Source organism: Acomys minous, assembly GCF_964271855.1.
Source record: "Acomys minous genome assembly, chromosome: 12".
NCBI lineage: Eukaryota > Metazoa > Chordata > Mammalia > Rodentia > Muridae > Acomys > Acomys minous.
The window spans coordinates 6,660,104-6,680,122 of NC_140493.1; the positions used below are offsets into that span (position 1 = coordinate 6,660,104).

The following is a 20,019-nucleotide window of genomic DNA, read 5'->3' on the forward strand; positions in this document are numbered from 1 at the left end:
GCCCACTTTGTCTCCCAAACTTGACGTTGTCTGTCTGGTCCTTCTGTCTGTCAGTCTCAATCAACGCTCTATACACATACACAGCAGTCGTCAGACACACAAACACATTCAGCTCACTGATTTGTGAGGAAACAAACGTACCGGCTCGGCCACCCAGGAGAACGTTCAGTAGCCAGAACCAGTACTAAAAACAGATGTGAGGCTCTAAGTCCTCCTGTTGGGGGTCAGAGACTCCCTCCTGATGGGGACGGAAGTCCCCTCCCTATGAGGCTCTAAGACCTCCCTGACGGGCACCCCCCAACATGGGCTCTGGACGTCTTCACAGACTCCCGCAGCCGCTGTGACTATACAGCGTGTCTGCTAAGTTACTCGTGGCTGCCACAGATACAGAAGCCCCGGGACACCTGAAAACACAGAGCCGCAGCAGCACAGATACACATAGACAGACACACACTTACCGGCTAGTCTAGGACCCTCGGTTTGGGATCCTGGGGGTGGGGTGGGTCTGGGGGATCCCACACTAGCCCCCAAACTGTTTATACCGGGATCACCCAGATTGTGAGACCCCAAAAAAGACCACCAGAACTCGATACGGATACAACATACACAGAGTACTGTATTACAGGCTCAGAGCTTCGGGTCACAATCCTTCCTGAAGAAGCAGGATAGGAGAGTGACCCCGAGCTTCAAGGACAATAGGTTCATAAAGGGAAGTGGGGGGCAGGTTGTGTGTCACAGGAATGTCGACCTTTTGGCAAGTTGGGTGGAGACTGAGTCTGGAGGGGAAGGTTTTGTGTTTTTTTGTTTGTTTGTTTTGTTTTTTTTTTTATCTCAGAGGAACACTGGGAGCTAATTCTATGTAATCACTCAGGTGGAGTTTCTGGGGACTCCTGGCAGGTGTCATTCCCAGAATGCAGGGAGAAGGTTCACCTAGGGCACACATTCTCATACAGACCATCATTAATAGCAGAATATATATATATATATATATATATATATATATATATATATATACATATATATATATTACATATAGAGTATAGCATTAATTTTGCCCTTACAGTTTTGCTTCTGTAAACATGCTTGCAGGACAGCAAATTGTGACTTTCTATTCTTTGCCTTATAAACCCCTAGCTGAGGTGGCTGGGTACTGCATTTGCGAATCCTGACCAGGCGCCAGTATCTGAGTAAAAGCCTCTTCTTGCTTAAAATTTATTAATCGTCAGACTGGTGAATCTCTGACAACAGAAGCCATTCACGTGAGAGGGCCTCAGGATTCCTCCCTGCAGACTCGGTGGTGATGGTGGTGGTGGTGGTGGTCTCATTGGCTGACGCGCAGGTGGGATTTCCTGTCGCCATTTTAAGGAGAAGCGACTGTGCCAGTGCCTAGTCAGTTAAGGGGCTGCACTAGGACAAAGAGTGAGGCAGGAGGAGGATCCCGAGGCGGATGCCGCTTCCACCCAGTTCCCCTTCCCGGGCCCATCAAGGGTAGAGTCACGTGGCCTGGGCAGCAGGGCCATTGGTGCAGACCCCCTGGGTTATTGTCACATTCAGCGTCCTAGGGGTCCCCAGCGTTGCTCAGGGAGGACTGCAGGTGTCGCGGTGGGTGAGGGGAGGCGCCTGAGGCTCGGGACACTGGGTTTCCAAAGGTGTCCCCGCTCCCGGTAGCCCGCCACGGCCTCGGGGTCGCGGAAGCTACCCACAATGCAACTCCATTCGCCACCGCCCTGGCGTACCCCAAGAGATAGCCCCCTGCCATCTCCTGGGCGAGTGAGGCGCTCCACCTCCAACCCCGAGGGTGCGCGTGCGGCAGCTGTGGCCCCAGCTGAGCCCCCCGGGAGCCAGGAGGGCTCTGGCAGGTGCTGGGCGGCGCGCAGCCTCCGTACGCTCGGGCAGCATCTGCACGCTGCTCGCGCATCAGCTCTCCCTGCAGTTCCTGGATGCTCCATCTCCTTGGGCCGCGGTCGCCGAGCCGTTAGGCAGCCGGGGAGAGAGGCAAGAAGGCGCGGCGACCAGCGACATGTGACTCGCACCGCTCCGCCGTAAGCAGCTCAGCTCGGCAGGCGCGCGAGCAGGGGGGGATGATGGTCTGAAAAGGCCGCGCTCTCGTCCCCAAACTGCAGAAGCAAAGGGCGACGCGCCCCGCGGTAGCCAATGAGTCAGGCTGGAGCCCCTCCGCGCCGGGCGTGTGGATGTAAGTGTGAGGCTGGCGGGCAGAGTGCGGGTGGGGGGAAACTCTGATGCAACCAGCCCTGGGAGGAGGAGGAGGAGGAGGAGAGCCGCGGCCACGCCACTCAGCCTGAAGGTCGCCGGTAACCTGGCCCTTCACCTTCCTCCGAAACCCCCCAGGCGGATCCTCCCCGCCCAGCCTTGCTGACGAGGGGCCACCTTTCCCTAGCCAGACCTTGACACAAAGGACATCTAACTGCCCGGGACAGGCTGGAAGGGCAGACGCTTTGGCGGCGCTTTTTCCTTTATTTCTCGAGGTAAGGTGCGTTCGGAGGCTAGAGGGAGCGGCGGCTTGGAGGGAAGAGGAGTTTGAACAAGAAGAGAAGGCGGTAACTTAGACAGCCTCCATGTCTCGTGGACCCGGGCAGAGTGCGGCAGTGCCTTTCTAGACGGCAGAGCCCAGTGCCCTTCTCTGAACGCAGGAACCCCAGATTTCACCGTTGTGTTATCGTGCCTTACTTTTTAGACCTGTTTTTTTTTTTTAATGGTGATGGAGTGTGGCGCTAGATCTGGTTCCATTTTCGAGGTTTAGGGACCAAACATGCCTTGTGAGGGAGAGATGTACACCGAGGAGTGAGTCAGTCTGAATCTTGGGACTGGTAGGGCTGCGGTGCCTAGGAGCCCTGCTGCCCAACGCCGTAAACAGGTGCACGTTGCCTGCACCTCCACTGGCGGAGGCTGGAATTAGTAGGAGGATGTAGGCAGTGACTCACTTTCCCCTCCCGTCTAGGAGGCTCTCTCCAGAATGAAGAGCCGGTGATAGGCTACTTCCTTTGAGAGCGCCGGGTCCGGTAGGGCGGGAGAACAAAAGGCCACTGCTTGCGCAGGACCTGGAGCCTTGCGCCCAGGTCTCCCCTCCCCCGCACCTGGCCCCAAACATTGCGGCAAAAGGCTTTTTAAACTGGCCGGCTCCACGCGAGGAGGAAAACGCGGGCCCTAGATCTAGTGCGGCCCGCCCCCACCCCCACCCCATACAGCCTGGCTCCGGGGGAAGGGCTTCTCTCCACACCCTCCGGAAGGGCGCGCGGTTCCCTGTGCATCGCCCGCCACTCGGTTTCGGCCCAAGTGTGCTCGCACTAGACACGAGTGCATATGGCGGCAAAAGGAATTTCGCGGTAAGCGCGTCGCACAAGCTGTCTCGGGCCGAGGAAGGTGGTGCTTACTCCAGCCTTTTGTGTCTTGCTCCGCGGCGTGGACTCGGGCTTTCACTAGCCTGTTCCAGCGGTGGAAAACACACCGGCTTGGGGGATCGCGTACTGTTCTCAGACGGAACGTGGACTAGAGGAAAGGACCCTCTGCTAGGAAACGGTATGCATTTACAAGATTTGACAATTCCGCATGCTTTTTTTTCTTTTAAACTTAAAAAGAATAAAATAGAGGGGGGGATAAATATATGGTTTGCACAACGCAGAGCCAGCAAGGCTGTAATTTGTCACCTTGATAGAAGAAACAGTGCTGCAACTCGTGCTTTTTCTGACGTCAGAAGGGCAACGGAAATAAAACCTGAGCTGGCTGGCCTCATTGTCAAATAACTCACCCTACAGGAAACTGCCAAATCCTGCCTCTCCGATCTGGTCTGGCCTCCTAAACCTCTACCTTAAAACGACTTCATTGATTTTGCTGTTCAGTTATTTAGTTCTCAGTGCTTGTGGCTGAAAGTAATGGAAAAGCTGCCTACTTTGAGGTTTTACTCTTAACAGGGCTTTAACAAAAAGAAAATTAAAAAACCATTTTATTTTTTTTAACCAGGTGTTGAATAATTAGGGGATGCTGGGTAGCAGGCAGTACCTCATCAGCTCGAGCTCCGGCGCCATGTCCATTCTCACCAGAAAACAGATTATGGCTGAACGCGTACAGAAATGCCAGGTGTTCAGGCCGTGCAGAAATGAGGCAGTCATGTGAGACCCCAGGATGCTTGAGATAGGGAGACCCATTAGGAGGGGCTGTGTGAGGAGTGGCATGTGTCTTTCTTTCTTAATGAGGAGAAGAATCAGCTGTTGGAATAATTAGGGGAAGACTTTCAGAAAAGAAAAGAAAAGAGAAGAAAAACCAACCAAACAAAAAAGAACAAAAACAAAAACAACAGCGCTCACTGCGCCCCGGGGTTGACAGTAATTCAGCAGATAGGTAAGATGACTTAAAGATGCTTTTGGGTCTTTAAATCAGCAGATAGATAAGATGACTTAAAGATACTTTTGGGTCTTTAAACTTTTGCGCTCTGTGGACTACGGTGAGCCGAGCCGTGGCCTTAGGGAGCCTGGCGTCTGCCACCGTGCTTTCCTCCTCTAATGCCTAGGACACGTGAATTGCTTAATAAACTCTTGCCGTTCACCCAGCCCTTCCCCATACTGCTGGCCATCTCTTCTTTTCCATATCCCATCATTTGCTCTCTTTCCTTTGAAACACTGGAGCCCGTGGCCTTCGCTCTTCCTCTTACCACAGTTTCCGCTTTTGAGCAGTGATCCATCCCGCCCTTGAAACCGCCCCTCGCTCAGGAGCGAAGGAGTCCAGTTAAAGGCAGTGTAACCAGTGCCTAAGGGGTTCCCTTCCATACTAAACGCCGCTGCCCTTAGCTCAGTCTGGGCGCTCGCATAAGTCATACGTTTTATTTCTGCTTCTAAAACACCTCCCGTTTGTAAGGGCCTCCATCTCCAGTGAGTTCCCGCTTGCCTACAAATAGTCTGAGTTCCTTTGCCAGGTACCCAGAACCCTCAGTCTGACTCCTCACCTCTTCCCGTCTCTCCCACGTGTCGTTCTCTTTCTCCCAGGGAACACTGCAGATCCCCTCTGACCCCCCCCCCCCCACCGCCGTGGCTACTTTTCTGCCCCAATGATTATATGGCTTCCAGACTAGAATGCCTACTGAAATCCTGTGTGTTGGTGACAGCCTAGCTCGGGTGCCATTTTTCTGACCTCAGAAACGCTTAGTGACTGACTACCTGTGGTGGCGTTTTCATAAGATATTTCACTCTTGGTGTCACACTCACTCCAGGCGGGTACGTAGATGGCAGGCCACACCAGGCGAAGTGTTGAATTTCTCTGGGCTTCAGGATTTCCCCCTCCATGTATTAAATGCCAACGATACGGGTGATGGTTGCCGGGTTGTCCTAGAGCTTTAATTAAGATGGTGGACGTGAGGTTACTCACATGTTCGCACTTGAACGATTTGATGGCTTGGTTGTTGGTTTTTCAGCTCTAATGGGTTTCAGGCGAGTCTTTAATGGAAGAGGAGTTCAGTGATGGAGGAGCCAGCAGCGTAGCGTCGGGTGTGTGTGTGTGTGTGGGGGGGGTGGTGGCTAAGTGAGAGACGCACTTCCTGTAACTTCCTGTAAGTTTGCAGTAACCTGTGGGCAACTCAGTCAACAGGTTGAGGCTTCGCTGTCTCCATCCAGAGTTGGGAAAATGTAGCGAGCACCAGCTGGGAGGTTCTTTGAATGAGGCTGGGCTACTCAGATGTCACAGTTTGACCTTCAAAGCCAATCGCAGGCTTAGAGAAGGTCTTTGTAGTGATTCTCAGCCTGGCTCCCTAGCAACCCCAACCTGTGCCCTTGGAGACCTACCAATGTCCAGACCCCTATCTCCCCCCAAAAAAGATTCAGATAGATCAGACAGGAGAATGAAAAGGAAACAAAACCTCACGCAAACAAAACTGTGACAAGTGGTTACGTAGTGGTTTAGACTTAAGGCAGGGCCTGATGAAATCTTAGCCATGCGAAGCTATGAGCTTGACTGACTTTTCCCTTCGATCTTACTAAACCATCCAGTTACTGACATCATGGGGCCGCGGACTCGGGTTTCAACATGTGGCCTGTGTTCTCCCAGGCCGGGAGGTCCTTCCTTCCCGTGAGGCAGCCAGGATCACATGAAGATGGAATGTGAGGACCTCAATTTCCACCTACCTCAGGGACTGCAATAGGTGTCTGGAGACTAGAAAGGAGAAAGAAAGGAGTCGGCTGTGGCCTGAGGAAGGAAGAGGGGCCCGTGGGAGAGGGCAGAGCTGTGGAAAGTGGGCCGTACGTTGTCAGCATTGATGTTGACTAGGGCTTGAGTAGGCTTGTGAGCGTATTTTGTGTGAGTTACACTTTTCTTTTAAAATTATTTGGACTTCATTGCTGGATAAAAAATTAGGATGTCACTTCAAGAATTCCTTCTAGAAAATGTTGGTGGGTGTGGTAGCGCATGCCGTTAGTTCCAGAACTCCTGAGACAGAAGCAGGAGGATCTCTGTGAGTCTGAGGCCAGCCTGGCCTACATAGTTGAGTCCTAGGCCTCTCAAGGCTACATGGTATAAGACTCAACCTCAAACAAAACAAAATCCTAAAGATCAGGTTTATTCCTTCTACTGATTGAGGGACCTGAATGAGACCCCTGTTCTGTGAGCCTGTGCTGTGTTGACTCATTGGTCCAGCCTGCCTGGACACTAGCTGCGGTTGGCCTTAGCCTCTAATCTCAGTCTGTAGATCTTAAGGCTGGCTCTCCATTACAATACTCTGGAGAGTATTTAAACTATATATAGTTGGATCCCATCCTAGACCAGTGGTGCATGAGGTCACTCTTTATCTCTGATTTTAAGCTTCCTGGGTGGGGCCCATGTCCATGTAGGATGACAACTCCTGGTCTTGAGTCACCTGTTGAGAAGATGTGTCCATAAGGTCATCTGCTTAGTGACAGTTGACCCATAAACAGCCAGACCAACCAGAGGGCGTGAAAGGGGAGGGCGAGAAAGAGCACCAGTTTATTCAACCTTCAGAGGCCCAGAGAGAAAAAAGGAATGGTTGGATTTCAGCACCATTGTGTGATTTTTGAATGACAAAGTGTCTTTTGGGGCTTTCTTCTCTTCTCGAATTGAGGTACATATTTAAAGATGTTTTTATTTGGGCTGGAGAGATATCCTAGAGGTTAAGAGCACTGGCTGCTTTTCCAGAGGTCCTGAATTTAATTGCCAGCAACCACATAGCCATCTATAATGAGATTTGGTGCCCTCTTATGTGTCCAGGCATACATGTAGTCAAAATACTATATACATAGTAAATAAATAAAAAAAAATTTTAAAGATATCTTTGTTTAAATGATCTACTTTCCACATGCCACTTTACGGTGCTTTTAATCCCTCTACATTTTTGTCCTTCCTAGGGCACTTCGTTAGGACTTGACTGTCACCTCAACTAGGGGTTAAACACAGCACAGTTACCGCCCACTGCTCTTAGTGCAAGGTTGGTCTTTGGTCACAAATATTCATGCAACAGAACACACACATCCAGAGAATAGTGCTTCTCTTTAATGTGCTCAGAGTTGGTTTTGACTCCTACATTTGTAGTAATTCTAGAAATCCATTCTCAGTTAATGAGTATTGTAGTTGTATTAGTATTCACACCAATACTAATGCTCACTGTTCTCATTAAATTAAGCTTTAAATGTTGATTTTTATCATCGTCTTTTTTTTTTTACAGTAGTATAGCATCTGTTTTCTTACATCCAAAGTTATATGTTGACTTGACTTCCCAAGTTTCTCTCTCAAAGAAACTAGCATCATTTTGAAACATGTAAATGCAGATATTAATTCATAGATATCCTAGCCTGCGCATATTGAAAGCAGAAACTTGGTTGAGTCTGTGGGGACCAGAACAAGTCATAGAATGGAACAGGCCCTGGATATAGAGAATATGATAGGACGTGGCACGCGGACTGTTCTAGAATTCAGTGGCTAGTCACCGTGTCCCCATTGATTGTCGAGCTTGTTCGGGGTGAGCCCCCTTTACCTCTCTGTTGCCACCCTGTCAGCATGCTTCTGTTTTTGAGCCAGATCCCATGCCCCTTTGCTATGTAGGTTTAAGCGCCACTTCCAGCTGGCCTACTGGAGGCCTGCAATGACCCCTCATAAGTGATCACTGAAATGTTTCCAGTCTTTGCCAAGTATCTCCTGATGGGCAAAACTGCCCTAAGTTGAGATGGAAAGCTTTAATACGCTTCCTTCTCTGGACTTTTTGTATATTTGTTGTTGTTGTTTTTGGCTTTTCAAAACAGGGTTTCTCTGTGTTAGCCTTGGCTGTCTTGGACTCGCTTTGTAGACCAGGCTGGCCTCGAACTCACAGTGATCCACCTGCCACTGTCTCCCGAGTGCTGGGATTAAAGGCATGTGCCACCGCTCCTGGCTCTTTCTCTGGACTTTTAGAAGCCAGGCGGAGGATTTGAAATATTCCAACACCAAGGCAGGGTATGATCAAAATATCAGCAGTTATGCTGGACTTTGAGATGTACTTTTATACCCTCTTCAACTAGATTCAACCTAAAGGAAATTGTGTGGAAGTTCATGAAAGTGAAACAGGGCTATCTGTGCTGCTCACGCTCCCATTTTTATTTCTCTCCCCTTTTAAATATTTTATTAATTTATTCATATTACATCTCAATTGTTATCCCATCCCTTGTATCCTCCCTCCCTCCCTCCTTCCCTCCCTCCTTCCCTCCCTCCCTCCCTCCCTCCCTCCCTCCTTCCCTCCCTCCCGCTTTCCCCCTACTCCTCTCATTTTTATTTCTCTTTTCTGGGGAACTTGTGCGTGTGTCTGCAGACTTAGCGTTAGAAAAACTCCCATCATCTCGAGTATTAACGAATGTCTATTATGCTGGATACCTATGAAGTCGGTGTTACCTTGATACCTCACCCCCATAAAACTGAAATCACAAAATAAAAAGCAAATTTAAAAAAAAAAAAACAAAAAAACCTCAGAACCAAGCAAACAAACAAAAACATTAAAGTATCTGAGTCCTTGACCTATGCCAGCAAGTAATCTGCATAACAGGTGTGTATGAATTTATCACAAATAAATAACCAGGTTGGTTATTAGGAAAGGTTTTCATGGAGGGGGGTGGCTTGACAATCTTAGAGAAAACAAACACAGGCTCTGAAGGCAAGGTCCTGTTTCAGTTTGCTCAGGCAGGATGGAAAGTGGGGGAGGGCACAAACAGGACCAGTGGGAGCAGGAGGGATGGAAAGTGGGGGAGGGCACAAACAGGACCAGTGGGAGCAGGCGGGATGGAAAATGGGGGAGGGTACAGACAGGACCAGTGGGAGCTGCATGGGAGCAGACCCAGAGCAGGAGCACAGAGCCCAGCACAGTGGAAGAAAAAGTAAAGAGAGCTACGAGCGATCTGGGCTTTGAACTTAAGATCCAGAAATCACTTCTGAACAGCCTTGGGAGAGAAAGATGCAAGGCAAATGTTTTCCAGAAGAATCCTTTTCAACAGTTGGGAGAGCGGAGGGCTGCAGGAGTGGTGTAGAAGGAAGGGATGGGACATTCTGAGGGAAACTGGCAAGACTTGGTGGCTGATTCAGTAGGCTGTGGTAAAGTGGTACCTAGGTTGGAAGGTTGGATGCGTTCAGCTTCCAGTCTGTGGTGGCTGTTGCGAAGGCAAACATCCCAGTAGACAGGCCTAGCAGGCGGCCAGAGACTTAAAGAGAGTTTATGGAAGTTTCTGAGCAGAAAGGATAGCTCTGCCCTCCTCCCTGCTCTCTCTTTCTACAGATAAAACAAAACCATGCTTTTGTGTTGAGGACATGGGCAGTGTTAAGTAGAGTTTGGAAGGGAAACTCCATGTTACAGCCTAGCAAAGGAATTCTAGTCTGAAATGGAAGACCGGGAAAGGAGATCCGAAAGGTGCCTGTGAGATGAAACCAGACACTCAGAGGGGAGAGTTCGGAATGTTAGGTGCTGAAAGAGCAAAGCCAGAGACTCACCCCTGCCCTGAGGGCAGGCAGGGGAAGCTACTAAAAACCAGGCAAGAAGGGAGGTCACCAGGGCCAAAATGAGAGGTTATAAGTCAAAGACAGTGACGGTTGAGGGAAGCCATTTGCCTTGACGAGGAAAGAGTCACTTTACCTTGCCAGAACCGCGAAGGCCACTGTTGGTAACTACGGTGCTTGGCTAAACCGCCGCATTTATGACTGTGCCCAGCAGTTTATGTCAGCCTGCATAGCTATAGTCATCTGGATTCTCCCTCACTCCTTACAGGTCCTCTGTATAGCTCTGGCTATCCTGGAACCTGCTCTGTAGACCAGGCTAGCCTCATATTCACCAGAGATCTGTCTGCTGCTGCCTTCTGAGTGCTGGAATTAAAGACCTGGGCCACCACCACCTGGCTCAGGCATTTTCTTCATTAATGATTGATGTGGGAGGGCCCAGCCCACTGTTAGTGGTACCGCCGCTGGACGGGTAGTTCCGGGCTATATAGCAAGCAGACTGAGGAAGCAGGAGAGAGTGAGCCAGTAAGCAACCTTCTGTGGGAAGGATTGTAAGCTTTGTCCCTGCTTCCGGGTTCCTGTCATGAGCTCCTGTCCTCACGATGGACTGTCATCAGGACATGTGTGCTGAAATAAACCCGTTTCCTCCTGGAGTTGCTTCTGGTCATGGTATTTTACCACAGCAACAGAAATCCCAACGAAGATGATGACTGTGTGAACAGGGTGTTAGTGTGCCTCCACTTCCTAAGTAGGGAAGCTGAGGCAAGAGAGCTTAACCTGGGAGCGCATAGCTCCTTCATGGTAGAGCCAGACTTTGCAAGCCAAGCATTGGCATCAGGGGTTAGTGAAGACGAGGGCAAGCATCTCAGGAGGTTGAGAGGTCAGAGGAGCTTTGGATAGGCGCGTGGCAGGTAAGGCATTCTGAGAGTGCTTTGCAGAAGTCAGGATGCCGGAGAGGATGATGGGTACTTGGTTCCTAGGGAAGCTACAGCCATTGGCATTGGTTGACCTGGGATCTTAGACAAGAGGAAACAGCCTGCTTTTGAGACCTGCTAGCTCCCGCTCTTTTGCTATCAAAGACCATCTTTATTATTTCCCGTTCCCCCAATGATCCCAAGTTTCAAAGATTTCAGTTGACAACATTAAAGCTTTTAACAGAGCACTATGCACACTATCATATGTAACTCTTTGGTTTACACTTAAGAGTGTGTGTGCACAGGCAGTGTCAGGTGCGGTGCCATGGTAGGCACGTGCAGGTCGGAGGTCAACTTTTAAGAGTAAATTCTCTCCGACTATGTCTCTCCGACCATGAGGGGGCATCAAACTCGTCCTGGGAGTCAAACTCAGGTCATTAGGCTTGTGGCAAGCTCATTAATCTGCTGAGCCGTCTTCTCTGCCCTAGATCTTTGAGTTTGTGTTGTTGTAATTGTTTGTTTGTTTAAGATTTCCTTTCGTTGTTTGATTATGTGTGTTGTGTGTCTGTGTGTGGGTATGTGTCTGTGTGGGTGCAGTAGTACCCTGGGAATCCAGCATGTGTCAAATCCCTTGGAGTTGTGTCCCCGTGTGGGTGCCTGGAACTGAACTCAGGCTCTGCTAGAGTGGAAAATGCTCTTAACTACTGAGTCATCTCTTCAGCCCCAGGTCTTTAGGGGTGCTTGTTTGGGTTTGCTTTGCTTTGAGATAGGGTCCCTTAATTAGCCCTGGCTGACCTAGAACTCACTATGTGAACAAGCTGAACTTGATGCAGTCCTCTGCCTTGGCTTCCCTGTGCTGAGATTACAAAGTGTGCCACCCTTCTGGGTTCATAGCAATCAGATGCTGTGTATAATGGCTAGGGAGCTTGGCTATCTGATATATATGTATAAATATATATATCTATATATCTATATATATATAGATATATGTATAAACATATATATCTATAAATAAATAATACAAGACCATATATATATATATATATATGGTCTTGTTTTATTTACCCAATGACATGTGGCACAATATGTGATACGTTAACCTTGGCTTATTACATTTAGGCAAGATGACCCAACTAAAAGTAAGATAACATTATGGTTAACATGTTTAGTCTGCACTGAAGCCTTCTGAAATACAGACCATGTTAACGTATGTATACATACATGACATTATAGCATAAGTGCGGAGAGCCAGACTCTCAGGTTTGTAGATAGGCTCAGTTAGTGGTGGGAAGAGACATCCGTGCATCCGTCTGTCTGTCTCTGTCCCCGTCTGTCTCTCTCACTCTGTGTGATAGTTCCCGTGTTTTGCTGTCATGTCTGTTAGAATAACGCTGCAGTGAACATGTGAGTGCAGGCATCCTGAAGAAAGGGGTGATTTCATTTCTTCTGGGTAATCGCCCAGAGGAGGGATTGCTGGGTCATATGCTGGTTCTATTTTTCATTTCTTTAGGAGTCACAATGTAAGTTCCCACCTGCAGTGTACAAGGGCGCTCTCTCTCCACACCCTCACCAACACGTGCTATCTCGTGGGTGCACTTTGAGGAGCCCTGTTCTAAATGGGTGTGAGGTTGTTTGTTGCTTCCTGTGGTTTTGATTTGCACCCCCTCCCCCCCCCCCCCCCCCGATTACTAGCAATGCTGAGCACTTCTGGTGATCTGTTAGCTACTGGCCTGTCTGCTTTGCTTTGCTTAACACTTCCTCCAACTGCTGACTTAGCTGGTATATAATTGAATGAGGTGTTGAGCTAGGATACCTACAATCATACTAGTTCTGCATTAAAAAAAAAAAAAAACCAGGAGCTGGAGAGACAGCTCAGCAGTTAAAGGCACTGGCTACTCTTCTGGAGGACCCGGGTTCTGTTACCAGCAACCACATGGCAGCTCACACTAGCTGTCACACTGAGCCAACTGACCCATGACCTAGTATTAGCACTAAGCATTATCATAACAGTACTGTCCCCAGTGTAAGTAGCACCCCTGCCCCAGTCTAAGGCACACAGTTCAAGCCCTGATCCCTCTACTCCCTTTTATCTCTCTTCCTTTCTTTTTCCTTCCCTTCTTTCTGAAACCTTCCTGGATTTTGTCTTTATTAGTTTGACCTCTGTCGTGCCAAATGTTTTATGGTATACAAACATCCTATACGGGATGGCTTTGCTTGCTTAAACAGGTTCCGGGTGGCTTAAAGCCGGACAGGTTTATTCGGATACCCCCTTCCCGATACATAACGCAATGCGGAGCCATCTTACGGGTTTTACTTTGGTGTTGTGCTAAAATGTACCAAGGTAGTAATCCTTGCCTCAAGAGCAGTGCAGGACTGTGGTATGGATCAGAAGTATTCTGTTCTGAGAACGCTGTGGCTTGTAGCTAGTTTAAAGGCTGAGGTGTAGTAATTATAGTTAGGTTAGCATTAACATCATCATAGGATGCTTTTTATTTAATTAATTGTATAGTCTGACTATTGCTTGTGTGTGTGTGTGTGTGTGTGTGTGTGTGTGTGTGTGTGTGCACCACACGTGCCACCGCGAGCATATGGATGCAGAGGCAGCTTGTGGAAGTTGACTCTCTCCTTCCACCATGTGGGCCCAAGGCATTGAACTCGGGTCCTCAGACTTTTATCTCCTTGGGCCATCTTGGTTTTTTTTTTTGAGACAGGGTCTCTCACTGAACCTAAAATTTACTGTTTCCACTAAACTGGCTGGCCAGTGACCTCCAGGGATACACTCATTTGCTTTCTCTCCCCCAACTCCTGGGGCCAATGCAGGGGTCACTGGTGCTGCCAGGCTTTCACTTGGGCACTGGGGACCTAAACTTGGGTCCTTATGCAGCAAGCTCATTAGTGACTGGGTCATCTCCCCAGGCCCTAATGATTTTTTCCCATTTCTTTTGAATGATAAGCTCTCTGTGACAGCCCAGACTGGCCTCAAATTCACTCTCCTTCATTCTTAGTGTCTCCCAAGTTCCAAATTACGTGAGTGTGTGAGAACCTTAATACTGACAATTGCTTATCTTTCAGGGAAATGGATTTGTTTGCTTGTTTCTTACGTCCAGCCTGTACTTCCTGCCTCTGTGGACCAACCTTGAGTTACTTCTCCTGAGAGGTGTCAGCTCAGGCCCCATCCCCACCTGTTAGTCTCCCCACCGGTCATCTGAACATCAGCAGTGACACTTTGGGTCCTCATCCCTCGGGCATCCAGCAATTAGCCAGGCATTAGCAGTGATTGTGTGTAGACTTGTGTGTAGGCAACAGAATTCGGGGTAGAAAATTGTATCTTAAAATTTTTTTTTATATTTTTTAGAAAATTATATCTTAAGTGAAAATAAATATATTAACAGATTTAAAGCCGAGCATGACCATGTATAATGTCTGTGCTTGGAAAGTAGAGGAAGGATTTCAAAATCCGAGGTCATCTTCAGGCAGCCTAGATTATGTGAGGCTATCTTAAAGCAAAACAAAACAAAAGAGACCTAAATGCACACATGAAGAAAATCTCCTTATTGACCAGTGTGAGTCTCATTTTCCTGAATGAGTCCTCTACTTAACAGATTTCCTGAGGGATGCTGGTGTGAAAAGTCTGGAAAACCTAACCGTGCTTCACACACATTGCTGGTCACTGTTTGCTGAGAGAGCAGATAACCCTTTGACGTGTCTTCCTCCAGTTTAAAGGTTGTGTTTCTTACACAAACCTGGGTCATGAGTGAGGAGCTGACTTTTGCATGTGGTCTGTGTGCATGTGTGCACACAGGTGTGTACGAGTGTGTTCGGGAGTTCATATGTGTTCGGGAGTTCTCACTCATATGCATGTGGAGGAGGCCAAAGGTCAGCCTCGGGTGTTTCCCTCAGTCCCTTTTCCACGTTAGGGTTTGAGACAGAGTCTCTCCCTGAGCCTGGAACTCACCGATTCCACTAGATTGCCTGGCTGGGGAGTTCTGGGGATCCACCTTTCCCCACCCCACCCCCAGCTCTGGGATCACAGATACAGTGTGCACAGCCTTTTCATGAGGATGGGGGGGGGGGTCGGGGTCCTCATGATTTACTCCTGAGCCTTGTCCCCAGAACTAACAGCTTAGGAGGAAAAACAAAAAAACCAACCAACCAAACAAACAAACAAAAAAACACCACTTCTGTCCTTCAGAACCCTTACAGTCTGGTACTCAATGAAAAGAGTAGGTTAAAAACAATTTCAAATCTTCAGTGTTACACCAAAAGGGAAGTTGCGGGGGTAGAGATGGAAGGGAGACAAGAAAAGGCAGTGAAACCCAGGGAGGGAGGGAGCCGCAGGGGTCTATTTTTAGGTAGTGGAATCTTTTTTCCGTTCATTCTAGAGACTCTCCATCAAGTGTGTGTTACTCTCAGGAAAAAAAAAATCCATGGTCCAAATAACTTTCCTATAGCACTGTCTCAGGTCTCCAGATAGTTGATATATTTTTTTAACATTTTAAAAACGTCGTCATCACTCAGTACTCAAATACACAAGTGAAAATACGAGCAGAAAGTATTTCCCAAGCACAGCCCAGGTGAGACGGGAGGCATGGTGAACCTTGCTGGTGTTTCTGTTTTCTTCTCCAGTTTTCTTTTTAACTCGTTTATTTATTTAATGTGTATGAGTGCTCTACCTGCATGTACACCTGCAGGCCAGAAGAGGGCACCAGATCACTTTGCAGATGGTTGCAAGCCACCATGTAGTTGCTGGGAATTGAACTCAGGACCTCTTAACTACTGAGCCATCTCTCTCCAGCCCTCTCTTCTTCAGTCTTTAAGAGAATGTTGTTTCATGAATACTTATTTTATACCCTCAAAAACTTGCCCCATTTGACGACCTTGTATGCACTTGTAGTAGATCTAGTGGGCGGGTTTTTATAACCACTGTCCAGTTTATTTCCTTATGTGACAAGCTATTTGTATATCCTACATGCACACACACGCCCGTGTGCACATGCACACACAGATGTGAAAGGTCAACTTCAAACAGTAGACTTGGAATCCCTTGCTAACCCCATTCTGTCCTTAGAAAATCCCCGCCTTCTAGTTTGGAGAGAGAAAAACTTAGCACAGACCAAGACATTTCAACGCCCTCTCTCAGGCCTGCAGCCTCCCTGCAGCAGCCTCTCGGGCAGTTTTAGAATGTCGCCAGTCTAGAAGTGACCCAGCCTGCTCTCTAGGCAGTTCTCGTGCGCGGAGGCTGAGAGCTTCGAGTGGGTTTCGTCCACTTGAACGCCCTCAGTTATGCACAGAGAAGACAGGGGTGACTATTGAAGACACACACACCCCTCCCCCAAAGTAGTCAGCTGCTCCGTCTTGGCCTCCTGCCTTCTCAGAGATGCTCAGGGCAGCAGGATGGAGAGGCTCCTGGATCTGAGATATTAGGACGTGCTTACATACCGTGCAAGTTTAATCACCCGACACCAGAAGACTCTCCTCCTGGATGGTAGGCCTGGAAGGAAAGGATGATTGCGTGGTTTGCATGTGCAAGGAGAGTATGCCTCAGGTCTTTTCGTTCTGGGCATGTCCTTGGGCCCATCACATAGGAATGAGCAGACTGCTTCTTGGTGTGTGGCAGCCATGACGCCTAGGCAGGCATACCAGAGTTCCCTTACCAAGGCTGCAGTCATCGTGGGCTACTCAGGGTCAGATAATACATCAACCGTTCTCAAGGGAAGTGCTCCTTAGAACACTTGGTTCTTCGTGTTAACGTCTCTAAACTTCAATTTAAATTTTTTTTCACATTTGTTGACTTCCTTGAGAGTTCTGTACCTGAACATTGTTACTTATGAAATTTCCACCCACCCTCTCCCCACCCACAACTCCTCTCATGTCCCTCACCCCTCAAATTTTATGACCTCTTAGGTTTTTGTTTTTATACACATATATGGAAATATAAATACAGCCTGCTGTGCCCATTTAGTGTTGCTCATATGTGTGTGCTTATGGCTGACGACCACTGGGATTGCATAGCCTTTGGGAGGGAGGGGGGGCTCTTGTCCTCGGAGGAGACTGATTTTCTCTCACTCAGCAGCCATTAGTTGCTTGTAGCTCTTTATCTAGGCCTGGGGTTCTCAACCTGTGGGTCGAACGACCTTTCCACCGGGGTCGCCTATCAGATAGTTACATCACGAATTATAATTATAGCAAACTTACAGTTGTGGAGTAGCAATGAAAATAATCTTACAGTTGTGGGGGGGGGAGTCACCACAACACGAGGAACGAGGAACTGTATTAGAGGGTTGCAACATTAGGAAGGTTGAGACCCGCCGATCTAAGCTCCAGATTCTAGGGGGTATGTCTTTTTGACATGTTGTGCCATTCCAAGATGCCCTGAAGTGACCCTTGAGACCAGCCTAGTGAGGCACCCGTGTTTATATGAGCTCTGAGCCTCCTCCCTCTCTGAAACAGAGCCTTGTTACATAAGCCCAGGACTGTCACTCCAGCCCTCCTGTCTACAGGCCTGTGCCACCACCCCTGGTTTGGCCTCAAGTTTCAAGTCTCATTTGCATATGTGGCTATCCTTTTGATTTTTGATGCTGTGTCCCCAAATTCCTTCCCGTACATTCTGTCGGTGGCACCTCAGGAACTGATGCCACAGCCATCCTCGGGAGGGAAAACAAGACCTCCGCTATCTCTCATCTCTGATGAGGAAATAGACTAGCAGGTGGATTAACCGAAATCCTCTGAGTATGAGGTTTTTTTTTTAATTCCCTAATTCCCTGACATGGGGTGATTTCATTGAAGAGATTGACTTAATCTCTTGCAGTTGATGTATAAACTATTTGCTAAATTCCAAAATAAAACTTGTCCAGCTGGTAGGTCGATCCCCGGCGATGCCACTTATTGAAGATTTGGATTCCCATCCAGCGGGAATGTGCTTGTGCCTGCAGTCTATACCTCTGTGCCCTCAGAGCAAGCGCATTAAAACCACCGAGTTGCTGTCATTTAGTTTAACCTTCTGTTTGGTTTGGGTTGGGGGCCACGTATGCCGCAGCACACACGTGGAAGTCAGGCTGCTGCAGGAGTTGACCTTTTCATTTCGCTGCGCGGGGTCATGGGAATTGAACTCAGACTCTGAGGCTTGGTAACAGGAGCCTCAACTTGCTGATCCACCTTGCTGACCCTTTGCTTTTCATTTTAAACACACGTTCATAAGTTTATTGCCTGCCGCTAACATGAGGCTTCTATAAATGTGAGCTAAAGGTTATGGGATGTGACTTACTTTATAGATGAAAATGGAGGAAGATGTGTAAAAGACATAAAGTTTGGAGATAAGCGTCTTAATGCATCTAAAAATATTCTAAGAAGCAAAAAAATCTAAAAGTGGCATTTTTGCTGACTTTACTATTTGTTTGCAGTTTTTTAAAATGGCTCCTGTGTCATCGGTGCTGTTCTCCATTGATTTAGTAATTATTTGGCTTTGTTTTAGGGGTCTCAGGCATCTCTACTTGGTGCTGTCTGCTTCTAAAGACCCTCAGGGCAGAAGGAGCTTCGGTTGACCTTTTGGCTCTAGGCACCTGAATATGATGCATTTCAAAAGTGGCCTCGAGTTAACGGAGCTGCAGAACATGACCGAAGATGACAACATCAGCAATGACTCGAATGACTTCACTGAAGTCGAGAACGGCCAGATGAATAGGTGAGTATTTTTCCCTAAGTGCCACCCAGCGAAGGGAAGATTCTAGAAAACTGTCCTGGTTTTCAGCTATTCTGGTGAATCACTCAATTACTGAAGTTACGCTTCGTTTGAAGATGCCATTTGAATTTCTTATGTGACATCTGTTGGACATAGTGTGGAATGGCAGATGAGGGGAGGGCAAAATGATTTATTCATCTTTTCAAATCTTTCGATCGAGTCTAATAAAAATGTATAAATACGTTGGACTCCGACCAGCCCAAACTTCTCAAAGCTCTGCGCTTGTGAGTTAGGCTGACTGTGGAATCTCACCGCATCTCATATGGGATGTGGCCGTTGCTACACTTTCTAACAGAAGCCATACAAATTGCCTTTGCGTGGTATTTCTACAAGTGAGTAAAAACCACCAGGGCGTCATTGTTCTGAACATCATCTGAAGTGCGGATTTTAAATACTAATAGCAATCGATAGATCCAAGTGGGAAAAGTCTCTGTGAAAGACTGGGAGGGAGGTAGTCCTGAGGAGCAGGGAGGAGGGAGGGAGAAGGCTGGCCTGGTACAAGTCCTCCCCATTCTTTAGTCTGAGACTGCTAAATTACCAGGATGAAACCAAATTTATTGATTTCTAAATGACTCGCCACTATCCTGGGACATAGTGACTTTTTATCTGGTTTTTATGGATTCTTAGCAGAAAGCCTTTCCACTGCAGGGGTCTGGAAGAGTGTGTTGCCTGCAGGACTCTTTTAAGAAAAAAAAAATTTTTTTTTTGAGACAGGGTTTCTCTGTGTAGCCTTGGCTGTCCTGGTCTCGCTTTGTAGACCAGGCTGGCCTCGAACTCACAGTGATCTGCCTGCCTCTGCCTCCCAAGTGCTGGGAATAAAGGCATATGCCACCATGCTCGGCCTCCTTTAAGAAATTTTAATTGCATACATGCGTAAGTGTGAGCGCATTATGTCATGGTAAGAATGTAGAGTCTGGGTGGGGACGACCTGCAGGAGGTGATTCCTTCTTTCCAACCTGTGGATTCCAGGCCTCCACTCAGGTGTCAGGTGCCTTTACCCCTGGGCCGTCTCATCAGCCCTGTGGGGCTGTTTATTAGGATGCCATCGATGCTACACTTTGTTAAGGCCACAGGGAAACAGGGCTGGGGAGGATAAGGACGTAGTCACAAGCAGGCATCTTCGCAGAAATCATTTCTGATAGTCTATGGCACGTGTTGATGCGGCGGGCCCTGGACAGCCCAACGCAGGACTGTGGTTATTTACACACTGACCCATTCAGTAAAAGGGAAGCCTCCAGTACGGACGCTTCCTCCTTATTGTCCAGGTGTGTTTATAGTGGTAGGTGACGTTTCTTTCTTTCTTTCTTTTTTTTTTTTTGGAATTGGATTTACTTCTTTCACTTTTTTGAGTGGTAATTAATAGTAACTTCCATTTCTTTTCTTTTTGATTATGCATATGAGAGT

General features: G+C 48.0%; 1 protein-coding gene across 4 annotated transcripts in view; it reads left to right on the top strand.

Annotated features, from left to right (window-relative positions):
* The first annotated feature begins 1,320 nt into the window (after positions 1–1,320).
* SLC38A1 (solute carrier family 38 member 1) overlaps positions 1,321–20,019 on the top strand; it is a 69,380-nt gene continuing 50,681 nt past the window's right edge. The window contains exons 1-3 of one of the 4 annotated variants that reach the window (XM_084747850.1): positions 1,736–2,194; positions 2,350–2,486; positions 18,349–18,558. In XM_084747850.1, coding sequence (XP_084603976.1) covers positions 18,443–18,558 — 116 coding nt within the window. In that variant the 5' untranslated portion in view covers positions 1,736–2,194; positions 2,350–2,486; positions 18,349–18,442. Of the gene's footprint in view, positions 1,340–1,735; positions 2,195–2,349; positions 2,487–3,356; positions 3,538–18,348; positions 18,559–20,019 lie in introns of those variants that run through there. The other 3 variants (XM_084747852.1, XM_084747849.1, XM_084747851.1) reach the window with 3 other exon arrangements.